This window comes from Trachymyrmex septentrionalis, unplaced genomic scaffold, assembly GCF_001594115.1.
Source record: "Trachymyrmex septentrionalis isolate Tsep2-gDNA-1 unplaced genomic scaffold, Tsep1.0 scaffold24, whole genome shotgun sequence".
NCBI lineage: Eukaryota > Metazoa > Arthropoda > Insecta > Hymenoptera > Formicidae > Trachymyrmex > Trachymyrmex septentrionalis.
In genome coordinates this window covers 2,694,954-2,713,472 of record NW_017305397.1, presented here as the reverse complement: position 1 = coordinate 2,713,472, position 18,519 = coordinate 2,694,954, and the positions used below count along the sequence as shown (strand labels likewise).

The 18,519-nt window shown below is 33.4% G+C and overlaps 1 protein-coding gene across 1 annotated transcript in view; it reads left to right on the top strand.

The window, feature by feature from the left end:
- Window positions 1-18,519, top strand: part of LOC108748678 — a 119,214-nt gene that overhangs the window by 93,114 nt on the left and 7,581 nt on the right. The window contains exons 4-8 of the mRNA XM_018486947.1: window positions 1,015-1,215; window positions 3,426-3,989; window positions 4,912-5,359; window positions 6,834-7,716; window positions 8,065-8,358. Of these exons, the coding sequence (XP_018342449.1) occupies window positions 1,015-1,215; window positions 3,426-3,989; window positions 4,912-5,359; window positions 6,834-7,716; window positions 8,065-8,358 (2,390 nt within the window). The remainder of the gene's footprint in view (window positions 1-1,014; window positions 1,216-3,425; window positions 3,990-4,911; window positions 5,360-6,833; window positions 7,717-8,064; window positions 8,359-18,519) is intronic.

Genomic DNA, 18,519 nt, shown 5'->3' with positions numbered 1-18,519 from the left:
AATAATAAAAAATCCTTTATTTTGGGTTGATCCCCTAGAAAGTTTGTGCCGGTTTTTTTAGCACAAAATTGTATTTACAATATCTTCATCAAAATATCTTCATCAAAAACAAACGAAATTTAAATTAAAAAAAAGATTAGGAAATTCTACTTTCTAAAGGTTACTATGTTTTTTGAGTTTCTGTGAGTTTGGTCATTTTTACGTACAGAAAACTACGAATTGAAAAAGATGGAAAATTTTTTTTAACTTTGGGTCTATTGTTTGCTAAGAAAAAATTTGCGAAAATTTTCGGCTTTTCATCCAAGTGAAAGTTTAAAGTTTTTCCTACAAAATCGTTTTTTTTTTAATGTTCCTCAAATTTTTTGTTACTGAGTTATCGCGAATTAAATAAAAGGAACATTTTGATTGCTTCATTAAAAATCATCGTATCGCAATTTAAAAAACCAATTTTTGAAGCTAAAACTTTGCTCTATTTAATGGTATTATAACAACAACAAGTATTCTATATATAACTTTTAGCTAAAAAAACGGCACGAACTTTTTGACCAACCCAATATTTAGGAAGGTTAATAATATTTAATATAATATTGGACATTTTTACTAATTGCATCTTAAAGAAATTATCATATTTATATCTGATTAATATAATACAAATGTTATTGATTTAATATTAGAGAAAAAAATATTGATAAACATTGGCAAAGAAAATTAAATTTTGAATAAAAATCGCTAATTTATAGAGTAATTTATGAAAAGTTCAGTCAAATTAATGTAATCTGTAGTTTAAATATAAAATATGACATTTTTATAAACTAACAGTTTATACACATATGCAGTTTATAACATAATTTATATACATATAAACTAACACGTGTGAGCATATATAAGTCAAAAGTCTGTCACACGGTTTCCTGTTACGTGACTTGATATGTTCTCCAGTTTCATTCAATTTTGTATCAATGAGAGACCGACAAACTCTCTATTGTGATACCAAAATATACGCTTTCATCATAGATTCCCAGCGGAAATCGTAGCAGTGGATGTAAGCGGACGAGGTTTCGAAAGAATGTCGATGAGAAGAAGGTCTTTGCTGTCAGGGCCAGAGACTCAGGAAATGGCGGTGAAGAGGAGATCGCGACCACGTAGGCCGAGAGGGAAGAGACGAAATACGATCGCCGGTACCGATCAAAAGGAGATTCGACAAGCTATCGGAGGGTTAGTGTCTTGCCATAATTGATCCTTCAAACCACTTCAAACTGAGAAATTTTGAGAACTCATCTAATATTATTTGTTTTCACCGCTCATTTAATTACTACTATATTAGGTTATAAACAAACGATTTTCTGTTTTGTATTTCGTGTCCGAAATTAATGTCATTAAAATTCTGCTTTGCACCACAAAGCGTTATTAGGTTACACGAAAAGAACAGTTTTGCTAAAATGTCTAAAAGTTTAGATAGAAATCTGAATTCTGAATTTTATTGGGCTATCAAGATAATTATGCAAGACGCTCAAATTAGTTGCTAAAACGTCAAAACTTTTTTTTGCACCTTTGCTCATCATACTACATAATTATTTTGATGGCCCAACAAAATTATTTTCCGCTCTACCTATCTATCCATATAAAGATCTGTCTACATAAAGGACCTAGCAAGATAAGTACGTGTATACTATCTCCGCATTTAAGAGGAAAAAAGCTACATTTTGTACGTTATGTAACTTTTACTTATTTTTTTAGACTTTTTTTTCAAAAGAAAGACAATATAGTTATTACAAGCAAAATGTTTAATTCTTTAATATTATTATTGTATGTTCGAACTAACAGAAGTATATATTAAAAATTACTTACATGATTTCATAACGAAAAGAAAAAAAAAATTTTATGTAATAGCAAAAAACTCACACAAAGCAGGAAAATTGTGTTCTTTACAATTAAAAATAAAAGAGAAATTTCGATAGAATACATCGCTAATTGGCCAATTAAAAATAAAATATTCTCATTAGTAAAGTAGTAAAACATTATTAGGCACCGACCAATGTGAGTGGATGTGTGCTATCAGGATCATTTGGACCCCCTCTTTCCTGAATATCTCCATGTATACATAGGTGAATTTAATACCTAAGTATATAGCCGAATCTCATACAACACCCGGCTAATCGTACGGTGCACGCTCAAACTCTTTATTTTTTTAAGCTGTACTACCTTTGTACATGTACTACCTTTCTGTTGTGTTTAAAAAATTAAATATATATATATGTTTATTAAATAAATATGTTTTACTAGATGAGTCGAAGATCATTTTAGTAAAAAATGGTAGTAGTATCTCACATCCTACTAAAAAAAAATATTTAAAACTTTGAAAACTTTTTTCAACCGATTTTTTTTTTGGAAAAAAAAAATTTTTATAATTTTTTTTAAACATCGCACCATTGAACCCCATAACATATTTTTCTTTCGTCAAAATCATCAATTTATCCATTGAAAAGAAAATTCGTCTTGTCGATTTTCAGTTTTACCCTTATAACTCCTATCAAAAATTTTTTTCAGATATAATGTTTTACGGAATTCATTCTTGCATCGCTACTAACTTATTGTAAAAATCTCGACCAGATAAATGCGAGGATAGTATATACAATACACATACTTATCTTGCTAAGCTCTTTTTGAATACTTATGCAAAATCGTTCTTTTAGTGTATGAGCTACTTAAACTTCAGAATTAATGAAAATTATTTTGTTAATCCTTCATTGTTTCACGTTTCATGAAAGTAATCGTTTTAGAAGATCTATTTCTCAATCTACAATCCGTATAATAAAAATAATTTTTCATTGTCGTTTAAAAAGAATTATTAAAGAATACTAAGAAATGCCTTATTCGATCATTTAAGGGATTAATGGACCAATCATAGAATGTTCAACATCTCTTCAACTTTCACATGATAAATATACTCGTATAATCAAGAAGTATGCATTTTGCTCGGACTCTTATCGCAGCGGTTCTGTTACTATAAGGACGTGGTTCTGGAGATCTGTACCTCGAAAGTCGGCGATTTGTCACGCTCGATAAAGTGCGCTCATATTTTCGTAGTCATCCAAGCATGAAGAATCTCCCTTATTCTATCTTTATACTCCCATTGGCATGATAATAATTTCAGATCATTTCTCTTTCTTTCTCTCTCCTTGTATCATTGTCGTACGCTATGGCATGTGAGACCTCCACGGGCTGTAACAATCTAACTTATCAATTGAAGTATACGCGAATATAATAAATCTGTAACAAAATCGTCATCGTGATTTATCCAATTAATCATAACATGTTCGCGCGTGAATCTGTCGTGCTTAAATTCTTAAAACGTACGATGCAAATCGCACTTACTACAGTACTTCGCATCATGTTCACGTTATTGAGATTATTTATCGCTGTAGGGAGACGACTGGCGACGAGCCCGAGGAAACAATGCCAAGTACCACGCCGAGAGCGCATCGTTCAGCGAGCACGGATGTCTTGGGCTTCGTCAAAAAGGACTCACCCACAGAAAAGAAGTCGCACTTCAACACGCTGAAGGCGTGGGGTATGTCTAGACTGAAATTAATCAGTCCGAAATCGAATCAGCAACAACAGCAGGAAATGACAATAATCAGCGTGGAGAGAAACGAGCAGGCTCAAGGTCAAACGAGATCGCCGGAGGAGATCAATATTTACGAGACGGTGACTACAAGACGCAGGAGGGACAAGTCGCACGAGAGGAAGCCGAGTTCGTCTAGCTCGAGTGGTAAGAGTACGGCTAGCATACCCATGTCAATACCGAGCACGGACAACAAACAGCCGAGCGTGAAATTGCGCGAAAGCGCCACCCAGAGGCGAGAACGACGAAAGGGCAGCAACCGCGACGATGCACCGCATTCGAGTTCCGGAAACTGGAGCGCCTCGTCCGAAAGCGGAAGGGCCAGCATCGGTAGCGAGACCACCACTACTACGCATCAGCCTAAGTAAGAAGAAATCAAAAACACAATACATTGAAAAAAAAAAATTTTAATAAATATTTATTTGAATAGTTTTAAATAAATGTTTACTAAATGTAAGCATATACGTACTTATTTGATACACAAATCATTAATTTGATTTAACTATTATTTTTTATTGAGTAAATATTTATTTACTGTAAATAAAATGTGTACGTATTATTAGTACTATTCAAAGAAATATGTATTAAGGTTTAGTAATTTTTTTTTTAATGTATTATCTCAATGGTCGCGTTCTGCAAAATATTTATTTTGTAACTATTGACATTTTTTTTCTTATTGAATTATCTATACTTTTAGATCTAGAGATATATATACAGTCCTATCTCAGCGAAGAAAATTTCCACCGATATTGGCGGAAATTTTGTATTTTACTGGTTGCCAATTGCATATTTCCTAGCATGGTCATTGTCTTAATTTATTAAAAATTACAGCAGATCTTTAAAATGGATTTTAGATATTTGAGTATATCTAACAAAACAATCAATTATAGAAATTCTTTAAATTTTATACGAAACTCAATTAAAGGAGACTATCAAAAAAGGGTTAAAAACATTTCGAGAATTAAGCATGAGTATGATATATTTCTAAATTTCAATGTTTTTGCTGAATTTTTGAACTGTTCCCCAAACGCCATAAATTTTTAAATAATTTTATACCCAAGAAGGCAAAATCTTAAAAAAACATTTCTTTTACTTACATCTCTTTTTAAGCAAAAATCTGCTTTTTTAAACATTTTTCTTTCAATTTCCGCGAATTGAATTTTGTTCTCAATTTCTTGAATTAGAGATTATGAGTTACAAAGAGATTATTTTAGATTAAAGAAAAAATTTATATTCGCGCGCACGCGCGCGCTTAATTCAAAAATATATCTAAAATATTATCTCAGATCCACGACGACAGCTTCTATCGGCACATCCTCTACTTCCCTAAGTCACATGAGGCGATTGAAAGGAAGGGACACCTCAGCCTCGTCTTCGGTAACTTCTGAAGGCACTCTAACACCAGATATCATACAAGACATCACGGTGGTACCTTTTTCCGATGATGGCGAAACATCGTCGGTATACTCCTGCGACACGGAAGGATATTATACTTCGTTTCACATGGACTCGGGCCTGAAAACTCTTAGGGAGGAGGAACCCATGCCACAAAGTCCTTTGACCAAAACTAATGACATTGGCTCGGACCCCACTTCGCCGATTGTGGAGAACGAGTACGAATTGTTTGGCAGAGGATCAACTTCCACGACAACCAGCTCGGCTGGAACAGTTTGCACTGCGCTTATGGCACCACCGCCTCCCGAGCGCAAGTCTAGCCTCACAGTTGTTGCTATGGTAAATTCAAGCTTCAATATTTTAATTGTGATAAGAGACAACGGAATAAAATTGCAAATTAAACTGAATATTTATATATTTCTTAAGAGATAAAAAATTCTATGAAAATGGGACAAAGTTAAATATACGAGATTAAATAATTAATATTGGATTTTATATTAAAAATGAAATTTTTATATAAATTATATTAATTTTTAATCATATAACATCAATATCTCTTGTGCATATAAACAAAATAATCCCAATTTTAATTAACTTTTGTTCTTCTATTTTAAAATGAACACGTTTCTTAAAATTATTTTTTTATTAAATTAATATAAAAATATTAGCATCAATTTTTATATTAAAATATATAAAATATATTTTCTAAAAATTATATTGAGGCTATGATAAGTGATAATATAGATAGAATAGATAAGGCAAAAGAGTGATAGAAAGATAGAAGGAATTGCGCTGCTGGCTAGCGCAGCGGGTGCCACACTGCTTCAGTAGCGGCATGGATAGCGGCGATCTATGCGGTGCGGTTGCCAATCAACTCCCCACCACGTGCACGCGTCTAGCAACTGCGGATGACAGACGTGCACTTGGCGGCAGACGGGATCAAACGTGCTTATTCGCTGATCTTTAAAAATTAATATCTCATTAATTATTGCGATAATTGCAAAATGATACAGGACTTTTCGATTCACAATCAGTTTAGTTCGCTCTACCTGCTCGCAAGAGCTAATGCAGTTATTACTGGACACTCTGTATATGCTGAAGAGAATAAATTAGAAATGGACAATAAATTAAATAAATGGGGAATAAATTAGATACAGAAAAAAAATCTCCATATTTCGTATTACAATGTATCGTAAACAAAAATATTGATATACCAAAATATCGGTTAAATAATTTGCAATATTGTTGATATCGATATGCTCAAAAAATCGATCTTTCTTGTAAAAATAACGATTAGAGATAATTTTTTAGACTATTTCATCAACTTTTTTAAATAAGTATTTCAATCAAAATTTTTTTTTTAATTACATTACACACACCAAGTCCTTGCTGCGCGACAAATGTCGTTACGTTCTGTGTGTACTGCGCAAAGACATAGGGAAACTAATCTAAAAAGTTTAATAAATTTTGCATTAACTTTCAATCCAATCTCAATCCATACTAAAAACACGGGCTAACAAATCGTATTGAAACGAAAGTTTGATATTTCTGTTTAAATGTTAACACACGATATCGAAATAAAATGTCGAGAAAAAAGTCCAAAAATATCTATCGATATTTAAAATATCGGCACTGTATCACCCATCCTTAGAACAAATTGCTATTGTATTAAATTATTAACTATAATCAAACTTAACTTAAACTTGTATAAAATTATTAAATATTTTTGTACACTTGGAATAATATTTGTAGAAATTATGTAAGTATTTATCCTTCGATCTATATTTTTAATATATTTAATTTTTATCGACAGGTTCATGGTCAGAATGGTGGCGAATCACCCGATAGCGGCCACAACACATCCTCATCTCCCGTCGAATCTGCCTCAAGTCCGGCCTGTACCGGTCGTTCCTGCTCCGAGTTTGAATACTCAGAGTCTAGCGATCTAGAAGGCTGTGAGAGAATCGAGAGGATCCGCTCGAAGACAGCAATCACAACCAGTCGGATTCCGTCGATGTGCGTAATCACACCACCCGTATCCGACGACGAGCACGCGAGAGAAACGGATCAGAGCGAAAAGAAAAATGAATCAAGGAGAACTGAACTTCAGGGCGGCGGTTCAGTGTTAATGTCTGCCACTGTCGGCACTTCTAAGATGGAAGTGATCAATGGCCAAGACAAAAATTTATATGCTACCGTACAGGTATTACCAGCAGCTGTTAGTAACGACAGACCGCAGACAACAGCGACGACAGGCCAGACATCGTCGTCGATCAAAATTAGTCCGCTGAGCGGAGTTCTAGGCAAGCTTCGCGGCGTACTTCCGGGCAAGAAGCACGTCACGAAGAACAGCGCCATGCAAGAGCTCTCGAATGCAGACTCCGGCGACTATGTGACCATAGCCGACGTGAGGAACAACAACGATAAACATCCCGCGGGCCCGATTTCATCATCACCGTCGTCGTCGTTGTCATTAGGCACATCCACCGTTCGACCAACTACCACCTATGCCAATTCCGATATCTTCAAGAAGGACGCCGAGTATGTGAGTCTGAGCGAGTTGCCGAAGAAACCGGATTCATCATTAGAGAGAAAGAGACAGGGCGCTCGAGTCACTCTAGATTCCGAGGGCAAAGTCGTCTACTCGTCCGATAGCCTGAAGAGAAGAAAGGGAGCGCACACGACATTTAATCCAGGTACTTTGATTATTATTTCAATTATTCAATATTATTCTTTCTATTAGCCTGATCTATCAAAATTAAGAATTTTTGTTTCACTATAAAATTTTAACTTAAATTTATAAATTATATATTAAATTATATTAAGTTACTATATAATATTTTTTGTTTTCAACACATAAATTTCGACACGCAAAAAGAATCCTGATGAAGTTAACTAATCAACAAAATAAATTATCAAATATAATCATTAATTTAGAACGTATTCTTTAGATTAGAATTTCTAATCATTAAGTTAAAATTAATTCTTTAGATTAGAATTTCTTAATGAAGTGCATTTAATTCAGCTTTTCACACAATATCTAGGTCCTTTCGTAAGGGAAGGAGTGTCACCAAGTCCATCGCCATTGCTTCATCGCGCAATACCGAATATCCGCACCGTCACAAAAAACATCGACGTCGTGGATGCTCCGAGCATTAAAATCACACCACCAACATCACCTCAGTTGGGCAAGCTAATCATTCGGGCGGCGCGGAGTTCCGATCGCGCGATCAGTCCGGATTATGTGCGCACGCCGACGACCGTGGTTGGTCCCACGAGCCCGAACAGTCCCCACAGACAAGTCCGCGGGGCTTACGTCAACGTGCAAGGTGACGAAGGTAAGACGTCCAGCACTGACGAGCACCGCGATTGCCGCACTGGTAGATTAGAGGCATTACGCACTGCGACCGCTCCGTCGCGCTCTAAAGATGAGTCTAGACAGATTCCCGGCAACCTGACTCCCGCTCTGGCACCGAGTAATAAGCTCCCGGAGCCGGACAGATCCAGGATTTGCCATGGAAACTCTCAGATTGACAAACAAACAAAGTGCAAATTCGATCGCGACGAGAACCATCCGCCAATGCTCAACGATGATACAGTCGAGACAAGCGTTCGCGTGATCGCTCCGTCAAAAGTCAACCACTCTGTCGATCTTAATTCCGCGAACTCGCGACTAGACTTTGAGAAGTCGGCTCTTTATCCGAAGATCTTGAGAGTAACTGGCAATACGCCTAAGTTAGGTAGGAAACTACTGGTTTCGGATCTCGATACTCCAAATTTTTGTAGAAAAAAGCTTAATTCCGATAGTCAAAATGAGAATACGATACTCAGCGATTGCGACATTGTTGATAAGAACGCGGCTGTCGATTGTACGGACTTAAATAATCAGACCGCAAAAAATTCCGATTCAACGCGCGGCGATAAGACAGATCGCAAAGTGAAACGTAGCGAAAGTTATCGCATGGCGAATAGTCCGATTATGTTCATCAAGAAACTCTCCACGAGTAATCAAACAGAGAAGTCGTTCAAGATTTGCAGGACGCCCTCCGAGGAGCTACAGGAGGAGTTACTGAAGGAGAGAATCAATTATCCGGAGACAATCTCCAGTCCGGAACCACGGGTCAATAACAACGTGATCTTTGACAACACATCTTTGGTAACTGTACCTCTTCAATCGGTGCCAACTAGTCCTAGACCGAGGGCTTTGGATTTAGAACCGGCTAGAGTACTCAAATATTCTAGTAACGACACAGAAATCTGGTAAAGAATATCACGTTAGCGCGGCGTTACATTTTACGTTAATTTTTGCAATGATGTTGCACTAAATCTAGATTAATTCGACTATTTAACAATTCAACTATTTAACATTTCTGCTCCTATTTTATCAAAATCGATCAGCTCTACAAAAAATATGGTTGTATATTTAACACCATGTCGGTGTTCATATAATTTTCTTCGTGTTGGTGTTAATATAAAACATCAAGATGATGTGGATTTAAAACCCTGGTGTTTAATTAATTTAATTACACGCTAACAGTTAAATTCACATCAACACAATTAATACAATGAGAATTACATTTAACATCAATAGCGTTAAATCTACGGCTATATTTTTTAAGATGTAAAAAATTTTGTATTTAGACACGAGTATTAAGGTACTTCTGCTAAGTACTCTGCTGAAGAGATAGATATTTGGTAGAGAACATTGCATTAGTGTGCAACGTTAGTTTTGCAATGCTGATATGAAGCGAGAGTGATAAGATAATGACGACTACTGCAGACTCTGACATAAGTCGAGTCGCGTTTAGAAAAACACACGCGCGGACGAGGGTTTTTAATCAAGAATAATCATTATACAGTGAAAGAGTATGATAGTGATTGATAACATGCCTTATAGCTTAAAGGCACTGACAAGTACATCTGTACTGGGGCATAATCTGCTTCTTGAGAATAATTCTAATCACATTAATAAATAATAAGTTGCTGAGTGTGTGAAAAATGTTATAAATATAAATTAGCTTGAGAATAATTTACAATTAAATCTTATTTTTATACAATTTTATTTCTAAAAAAAAGTCAAAGTTGAAAAGATACAGTAGAATATGATTTTTTATAAGCAAAAGTTTTACTATTTGACAAACTAATATTTTTATTTCTAGAAAGAAAAAAAAATTGTACTTTTTAATTTCGTTTTTATTTTCGTTTAATTTTAATATTTGTAAAATTCGAACAAATTCCAAAAATATTATAATATCTGCGAAGAAAGAAATATCTGCGTTATTTTAGAAAATTATCTGCGTTAAAATAGAATATGACTTAATAAGACTGCAGGAGTACAGAATATCGCAAACTTTTATAGCAAACATTACGATATCTCGAAAAAAAATCGACGTTTTTACTGTCTAAAAGGTTTGACGTGATAACTCTCAGAGAATGATTTTGATGCGTTGAGACTTTGATACCTCGAGTTTGTTAAATAACGGTAAGATCATCGTATAAAATAGATTGGAGGATGAGCGGGAATTATCAAAGTCTAATCAGATAGAATTGGAGCGAAAAGTCGCGGGGGAGATATCGGCGCAGCATGTTATGTAAAAGACGAAATCATCGGATCGAGGTAATGTCATTTTTGCAAATTGATGCATACGGAGGTCAACAAATGAACTGTTCGACAACGATCAAGAGAGCAAGATCGACCAATTTTTTCACACGCGAATAAAGATACAGACAGGGAAACATGCATACCGGTCACGTTTTCTCTTATCTAACACTCGTGTCCGATCTTTCCAACCGCGAGTCGGCCGACGATCCCCGCGATGCGTTTAATACTTATGAGGAGATAAATCTTGAGCTTTATTATCAAATGACAGTCCTTATGGGTGGAATATTTTAGAGTTCATTAGTTTTATCAATAAGAGGGGAGAATGCATTTTTTAAAAATTGAATAATAGAAAGGCTGGCAAAAATCAATTTCTGCATTTTTTCGCAATGAACAAATTGTACTCTTCAAACCTTTTAATTTTGATATTGATTTTTCTTAATACAAGCTCAACAGACATGCAAAGTTTTGAAATGTTAGCAATTAAATTTCGTCATTCTGACTTGTCACGCGTGAAATTAAATCATTTTATTTAAAATAATGCAATAGTATTTTTCGAAATTGGGGCATTATAAATTAAAATAAAGATTATAATGAATTAAAATCATTAATTAAACTTTTTCATTCATTTATTAAGATTTAAATAAAATAATATTAAGTCGCCAAACTCTTTTTTCGACCAGTGAAAAATAAGAAATTATTGCGCTGAAGTGGCGAATAGGCAAGTTTCCGTTTTAGCAATCCGCTGGAAAACTCCCATAAAGTCTTAGTTAAAGACTCACTTTGTTAACCCTTATCTGCATCGCCGCTGGCTCAATAAGCAACGCGAATTGCATCAGACGTGATGTTTATCCCGGCATGATAATAGCCGGGGTGTCGATAAACAAAAATCCCCACTACGAGGATTGAAATACTTTCGTGCTCGTCCCGGCACCTTCAGTGCGCTCCGATCTGGCCAAACGATTCATCCGCGAAGTTTTCTTTTCCTTCGATTTCTAAGTCCCGATGAGGAAGACTCCCTAAGGAAGTCGCGATACTAAATCTCGATTATTGAAATGCAGTGCCGCAGGAAATCGACTTGTATCAAACATGTGGAGTCATGTCTGTTTAAGTTATCACTGCGTCTAATCACGTCAACCGATCATGTTCCCCCAAGCTCGTTGGTTTCATGATCATCTTCTGCGATTGTTAAATATTTAACTTATTCTGTGAGTTCGAGAAAATCATTTTCAGATGAAGATAGATTAGTTTTTTCTATGAATACCAAAAGGTCTTCGAAAGTTTCACATGTTAGTCGGATGACTCGTCACAGGATGAAATCGAGCTTTTAGCGTGGCGCGATGATAAGACGGTATCAGTACAAAAATAAAATCTTGTTGCTAGACAGACAGTCGCCGAGGCAATACTGATAGACAGAGCAGCGCGGTAAGTCGATTCACGATTCCTGTTCGATCAATTGCCGTAGCAATAATTCAACATGCTGGCAAGACATCTTCTCTTCATCGCGACCAGGCGGCCCCGTAAGTTGAATATCATATAAATCATTATCGCATCTTATTTCATTAAGCCTATAGGCTCCGCCTGTATCCTTACAGTTATAAATTGCACACTTGCGAATTGTGAAGTTAACGTGAACTCTAAGCTGTCATCTATACTGTCATTAGTGAAACTTTTTTTATATTTACATTATGTGAGTGTAGTGTATCAGTTTATCGTATATATTGTGTTGTTTTAACAAATTTACGAAAGATTTATTTAAAATAAGAGATGAAAAAAAAAATTTGGGATTTTATTATTTCTTGAATAAGTAATTATTCCTTTAATACGTTTTCTATCTTTTTTATTTATTATAAAAAACAGTAAAGTCAATAAATACAATTATATTTTACTATATTATATTAATTAAAAGTTGTTGACATAAGTACAAAGAAAAGATAGAAGTTTATGAGTATGCCTACAATATTATACCTATATGCTTATCAACTTATATTAATTTGATTATGCTTTATGTTACATATTTTTCGACAAAAGTTCCAGCCTATTTTGGACTTAAATTGTTTTTCGGTGACAGTTTCAATTGCTCATGATTAAAGAAACGAAACCTATATATACATGTGCCGTATATTATCATATATAAATGAGAAAAGCCTCTTATTATGAAATAGTCAGCCTAATATGAGATAGCGGCGTTTCTGCTAAACTAATAAAATGCTATTAATTGATTCTACTATGAATTTATTGTTCTTAGATTGAAAACTATTTAGTGGACAATTTATTATTAGATCACGCCTGTAATTATTGTAAGAAAAAATTTTAGAATTTGAATGTTTTCAAATTTCATTAAGATGAGCCTTTAAACCTTGTTTATTATTTAATAAGTAAATATTTGTCAATAAATTTTTTATGTAGTGACAGGGTAAGATCGTATTAATAGAAAAATACGGGATGAATTGCTTAATTACAAAAGTTAGATTTGACGATCGTAAGGCATGGAAATCGTAATATGAAATACCCAGAGTATTTTTAGGTATGAAATAACCTATGCTCCTATTTCATAGTCACATCGTTGCTAAAGTATAAATATTATTGTATAATAATAAAAAGGACAACCGGAATGAACATTGAATGCCTATTTCTGTGATGATTTGACTTCAACTACTTGAAGACGAGTTTTGAGTATATCCATCACATGCTCATTTTTCGCACACACTGACTGTGTTTATATTTTAGAAACATTAAATAAACTTTTTTAATTGCAATACTTTGCGTTTTATTATCGATTTCTCGGGACATCTCATATTAGGAGTACATTTTTTGACTTTGCGATTTGCTCACTTTTTACATTTCTTTAATTAAAAAAAAAATAGAATTCGAATTAAATTTTACATAATATTATCTTAAAGCTTATTAAATTCCCTTTAAAATTATCTATTATTTTTTTAAATTCTGCCCATAAACTTCTAGCATTTACCCAAAATGAATTCGGTATCTCTCATAATAGGGGTAATTATTTCTTTCCTTTATACATATACGAGTATTATTATATATATATATTTCTCCAAATTTGATTATTTCCTTTACTTGCATTTATTTTGGAACCAAAATATTTTGCAATACGTGCAATGCGATATTCAAGAAAAATTTATTTATTTTCGTTATAGTGATAATTTTATGGTCTTATAGAGAATATATTCAATATTCTGATATACAAATCATTTTTTACACAAATTTTATTTTTAAATGAATTTAAATGATAAAAAATCATTCTTTAACATTACACAACTTTATAATAGAATTTAATTATATGCGTGTTATACCTCATGTTATACTATATATTAAGAAAAAAAGTTGCTGTTTCAAAAAAATATTAGTTGATTCAACTAAATGTAGCGATCACGGGCTGTCAAGCAAATATTTGTTAATTCAACCAAATATTTGTTAATTCAAACAAATAACATGTTTTAAATTGCAAGATTTTGTTAATTTAAATACATAAATATTTGAACTAAATAATTATTACAAACTAAACGCATTTAGTCAAGTTAATCTCTATTTTTTTCTCAATGTAACAATCGTTACTTTTACATAGAAAGAAATTAAGTTGTTTTACTGACAAATCAAATGTTTTCTGCTTTTTTCTTTACGCTATCGATGCATCTTTAAATATTAAATATTCCGTGAAGTACAAATCGGTAAATGGGATTCTAATTTGTCTGTGTCAAGTCTATGTATCAGTGACATCACTGGCGAACATTAAGTATTTAAATCGCGTGAGTGACCGTGCACGCTGTTATCGGCATTGCAAAACTGGCGCACGATTATATAGAAGTTCTATACAGATGGAGAGAAAGAGAAGGAAAGAAGGAAAAGAAAGAGAGAGACAGAGAGAGACAGAGAGAGAGAGAGAGAGAGAGAGAGATGAAAAAATTCAGTTAAAAGTATATTATAAATACGAAGATATAAGAAAAAAAGAGAGATGCAAAGGTCGATCCTCTTCTCCGGTATTTTGGCCTTCGCAACAGCCTCAGCAACAAACGCTTGTACAACACAAATCATGCTGGTCACGTCCGCGTGCACACTTATCTTATGAGCGAACTCTTATCAGAGTGTATAATTATATATTCACTGGTCTGATCTTCCATGAAATGTATAAACAATAATATTTATTATTGATTAACAATAATATATAGGAGATAAGATAGAAAAAAATAATAGGATAATCGAAGTTCTGGACGACCTGCGATACTTCGATGAGGATTTTGAATCGTATTGTTGTGTAAAATCGCGGTCAAAATTCGATAACGATAGTTAAATAGCAGACAATTCAGTTGCAGTTTCCAAAACAATTAATATGAGAGAGGGGTGTGGGGGAAGGGGAGAGAGAGAGAGGACGTAAAACACGTATAAATCTCATCGCCGAATTTAATTTTTTCCACCGCGGCATGCAGATAATTTTTATTCTCTCGCTGATTTACAATTATCTAAACAAAATGTAGACGCTTAATTGTTAGACGTAGTAAGAATAAATCCGTCCAATTTAAGTGTGCAAGAAAATCGCGTGGATGCGATGTAATAGATATATACAATAAATTGTTGCGAAATCATAAGCAGTCTACAATGTGGTTCTTACGTTATTTATGTTAAGACCAAACGTAATTAGAAATATGTGCAAAATATTAAGTTCAAATATAATTGAATTAATTGTAATTAATTGTTTACGCCGAAAGTATTATGTTAATCCACTTGTACAATAATCGCACACGTATGGCCAGTGACAAAGACGTATCATTTTCGTTACTGCCGATCTTTACCTTTTTGCATGGAATGAGCGCTAAGTCAACTTATCGAAGGAGATATATACATAAACAACATATTTTTACGTAGTCAGTTTGAACATGATCAATTTGTCATATGTTTATAATAATTACATTTAACAATTATATCTATTACCAGCAATGAGTAATTACACCAAATTATGTTTGCTATAGGGAAAGAATAATTCTGTTAAAATAACAGCTCTAAACATTTAATTAAATACAGATTTGGAAATAATTTTGTTAAACTATCAAAATAATTATGTAGAACGCTTAAACATTAATGATAATGCTGTAAAAAATTTTTAATTCTAGTTTCAGTGTCCTACATATAATTATTTTAATGATTTAAACAAAATTATTTTCAAATATATTATACATATATATTTAGCTAAATTTTTAAGTATTTCAGCAAAATCATTCTTTCTGTGAATCAATAATATTCGTATTTCATTACTGTTGCTACGTATTTTATGCACGTAAGAATATTTTGCTGCATTATTAGAGACAGTGACAATTTACAATTAAAATGATGTTCGAAGTGAAATTGATGAACCTGTTATTGATATAATGATTTACATAATTTCTGTATGACTGTTTCTTGCGACGCAGTATAAATATACTATGAAAATAAATGCATAAAAAGAACAGGAGAGAATTAGTCATAGCCTATAAAACTATTATCTGCTCGCGATAAATGCGTAATTTGTTGCAGCTCGTTCTTTATTTCGCATTTGTGAACGATACGAGTTGAGAATGAGGTCTAGAAAATGTGATCCTGAAGACGTACGAAAATGATTTCTTTTGTGTTGATAATAATAAGGGAAAAGCGTGTTTTTCGTGCGTATACGCGTTGGACTTCGTTTTGTTGATTTCGTGCGAATAAACGTAGGAACGCGGTTATGATATTTTCGATTTCTTCTTGTATTTCACTCACGACTGATTGATAAGTAACGCGTTATACGAAGTTAAGTTATTGACCTCTATCTATTGACGATACGAAAAGCATGTTATTGTATTTTAAGTTACCTTAACATTTTGCAGTTTATCTCATCTATTATTGTAATTGGAAATTTCTGTGGAATCTAAAAAAAAAACTTCTATAAAAATTATTCTTAAACTTTAGATATATATTTGTTATTGTTAATTTAAATTATATATAAATATTACGTTTTATACTTAACTTGAAATGTAATTAATTTATAATAATAACTTGATAGTTTGACTTATAAAGTTAACCGTCCTCTGATCGGAAGGACGTTAAGATCTTCACATCTGATTTCGCATTGACTCATCGTTAAATATTCTACAAACAAACAGCCGTCATCTTCCATAATCGAGATAACGGCAGTTCATGTTACAGCATGCTTGTGAAACCCTCGTAAATGTGCCTTAATTTATCGCATGTTTGCTCGAGATGCGTGCTCGCCTCTCGTTGTAAGTAGCGTCTGTCACTAACAAGGACTAACTGTGACTACATAGAACCTGTAGCTACAATTATATCGGAGTGATACTGTGTTTGTATACTTTTTTACGATTGTAAAAAGCATTAAAAAATATATGTATATTTCTTTTAATAATTTCATAAAATATTACTTAATTTTGGTTCTAATATTAATTATAAAAACTAAGAAACATAGACCTTCCGCTTTAATAGAAGTAATATTAGAAACGGACATAAATTTTGAGTAATATAAAAATAAAAATTAGGAATAGAGATTATAAATGTAACGTACAATGGATATAAATAATAGTATGTGTAAGACGATATAATATGATATAATATGTAAGACATATTTTATTTATATTAGTGTCATATCTTATTTATGTTAATTGTGCAGTCCTTTGTTATTCTTTATGTGTTTAATCTTTTTATTTTTCTAATATTTAATATTTATTTCTGTTCCTAATATTTTTACTATTGTACGCAAGGCCTTAGCCTGATCTACGATAGGATGTCGATTATACTGATACAATATAAAAAATTACATACTAGAGAAAGCCAAACAAATTTCATTAAGGATTAATGTGTCTGAAACGATTACAGTCTCTTCACTGATGATAAAGACTGCGTTTCACTTAACGCTCGCAATGCTCGCGAGCATCGTTTGTTCTTATTTAACATTTGATAAACGACAAGGATGAAATGATTCCATGAGCGTTGTGAGCGTTAAATGGAATGCAGCCATAATGTTGCTTTTGTAATAGGTATTACAGTACCTGTGTGTAATCTACATGATAGTTACCATGTTGACTTCGCTAGCATTTAGTTAGCGCGATAACATCATACGTGATTTCGCACCGCCTTCTTACGGGATAACGTGAGATAATAGCACAGGTTTTAAAACGAGCTGCTTATATATATAATTGAATTCGAGAGAGAACGGAATTCGAATCGCACTTTGTGCCGCATTCCTCACAGTATTACCCTGATACAACAGTGTTGATTAATCAGCTTGCAACTAATATCACGAGGACGTATGTACTTACAACCTGGGCAGGGGAGCATGCATTATCAGCGTGTACTATATATGTGTATATGTGTAGAGCGTTAAAGAATCTACATCTGCTGTAAGTAACGTTATTATAGTTACATATATGTACATGTTTTTTCTTTTGTACTCCCACAGTGCGTTATCGCGACGCATCTATTATTGTCTGTACATACATAAAAGTACAATATTACTATCGCCGACAAAACAATGTCATTTTAATGATTTAAAAGTGTATGTGAATAGACGTCGTTCTTTTTGGAATGCACTTGTATTTTGTCATTATTTTTCTCTTTTTTTATCTATATCGTCTCATCTCACCCATGTACATATCATATATAATATGCACTTCTGAATTTGTAAATATTGTATCATCCTAAGTTCCCGCCTGTTTTTGTCCATTATTTTTCATTTTATGTATTCCCATATACCTATGTGCCTACTGTATAGTTTTAGAAAAAAAATGCACCTCATGCGCGTGTGGCACCCCGCACTTGTAACTCACACACATATCATAGTTCCATGCTCCATATACCTGGTGAGTACGTTTTTTTTTAAATTCCTAGGTATATTGCGCGTAAGTTTGATGTGAAG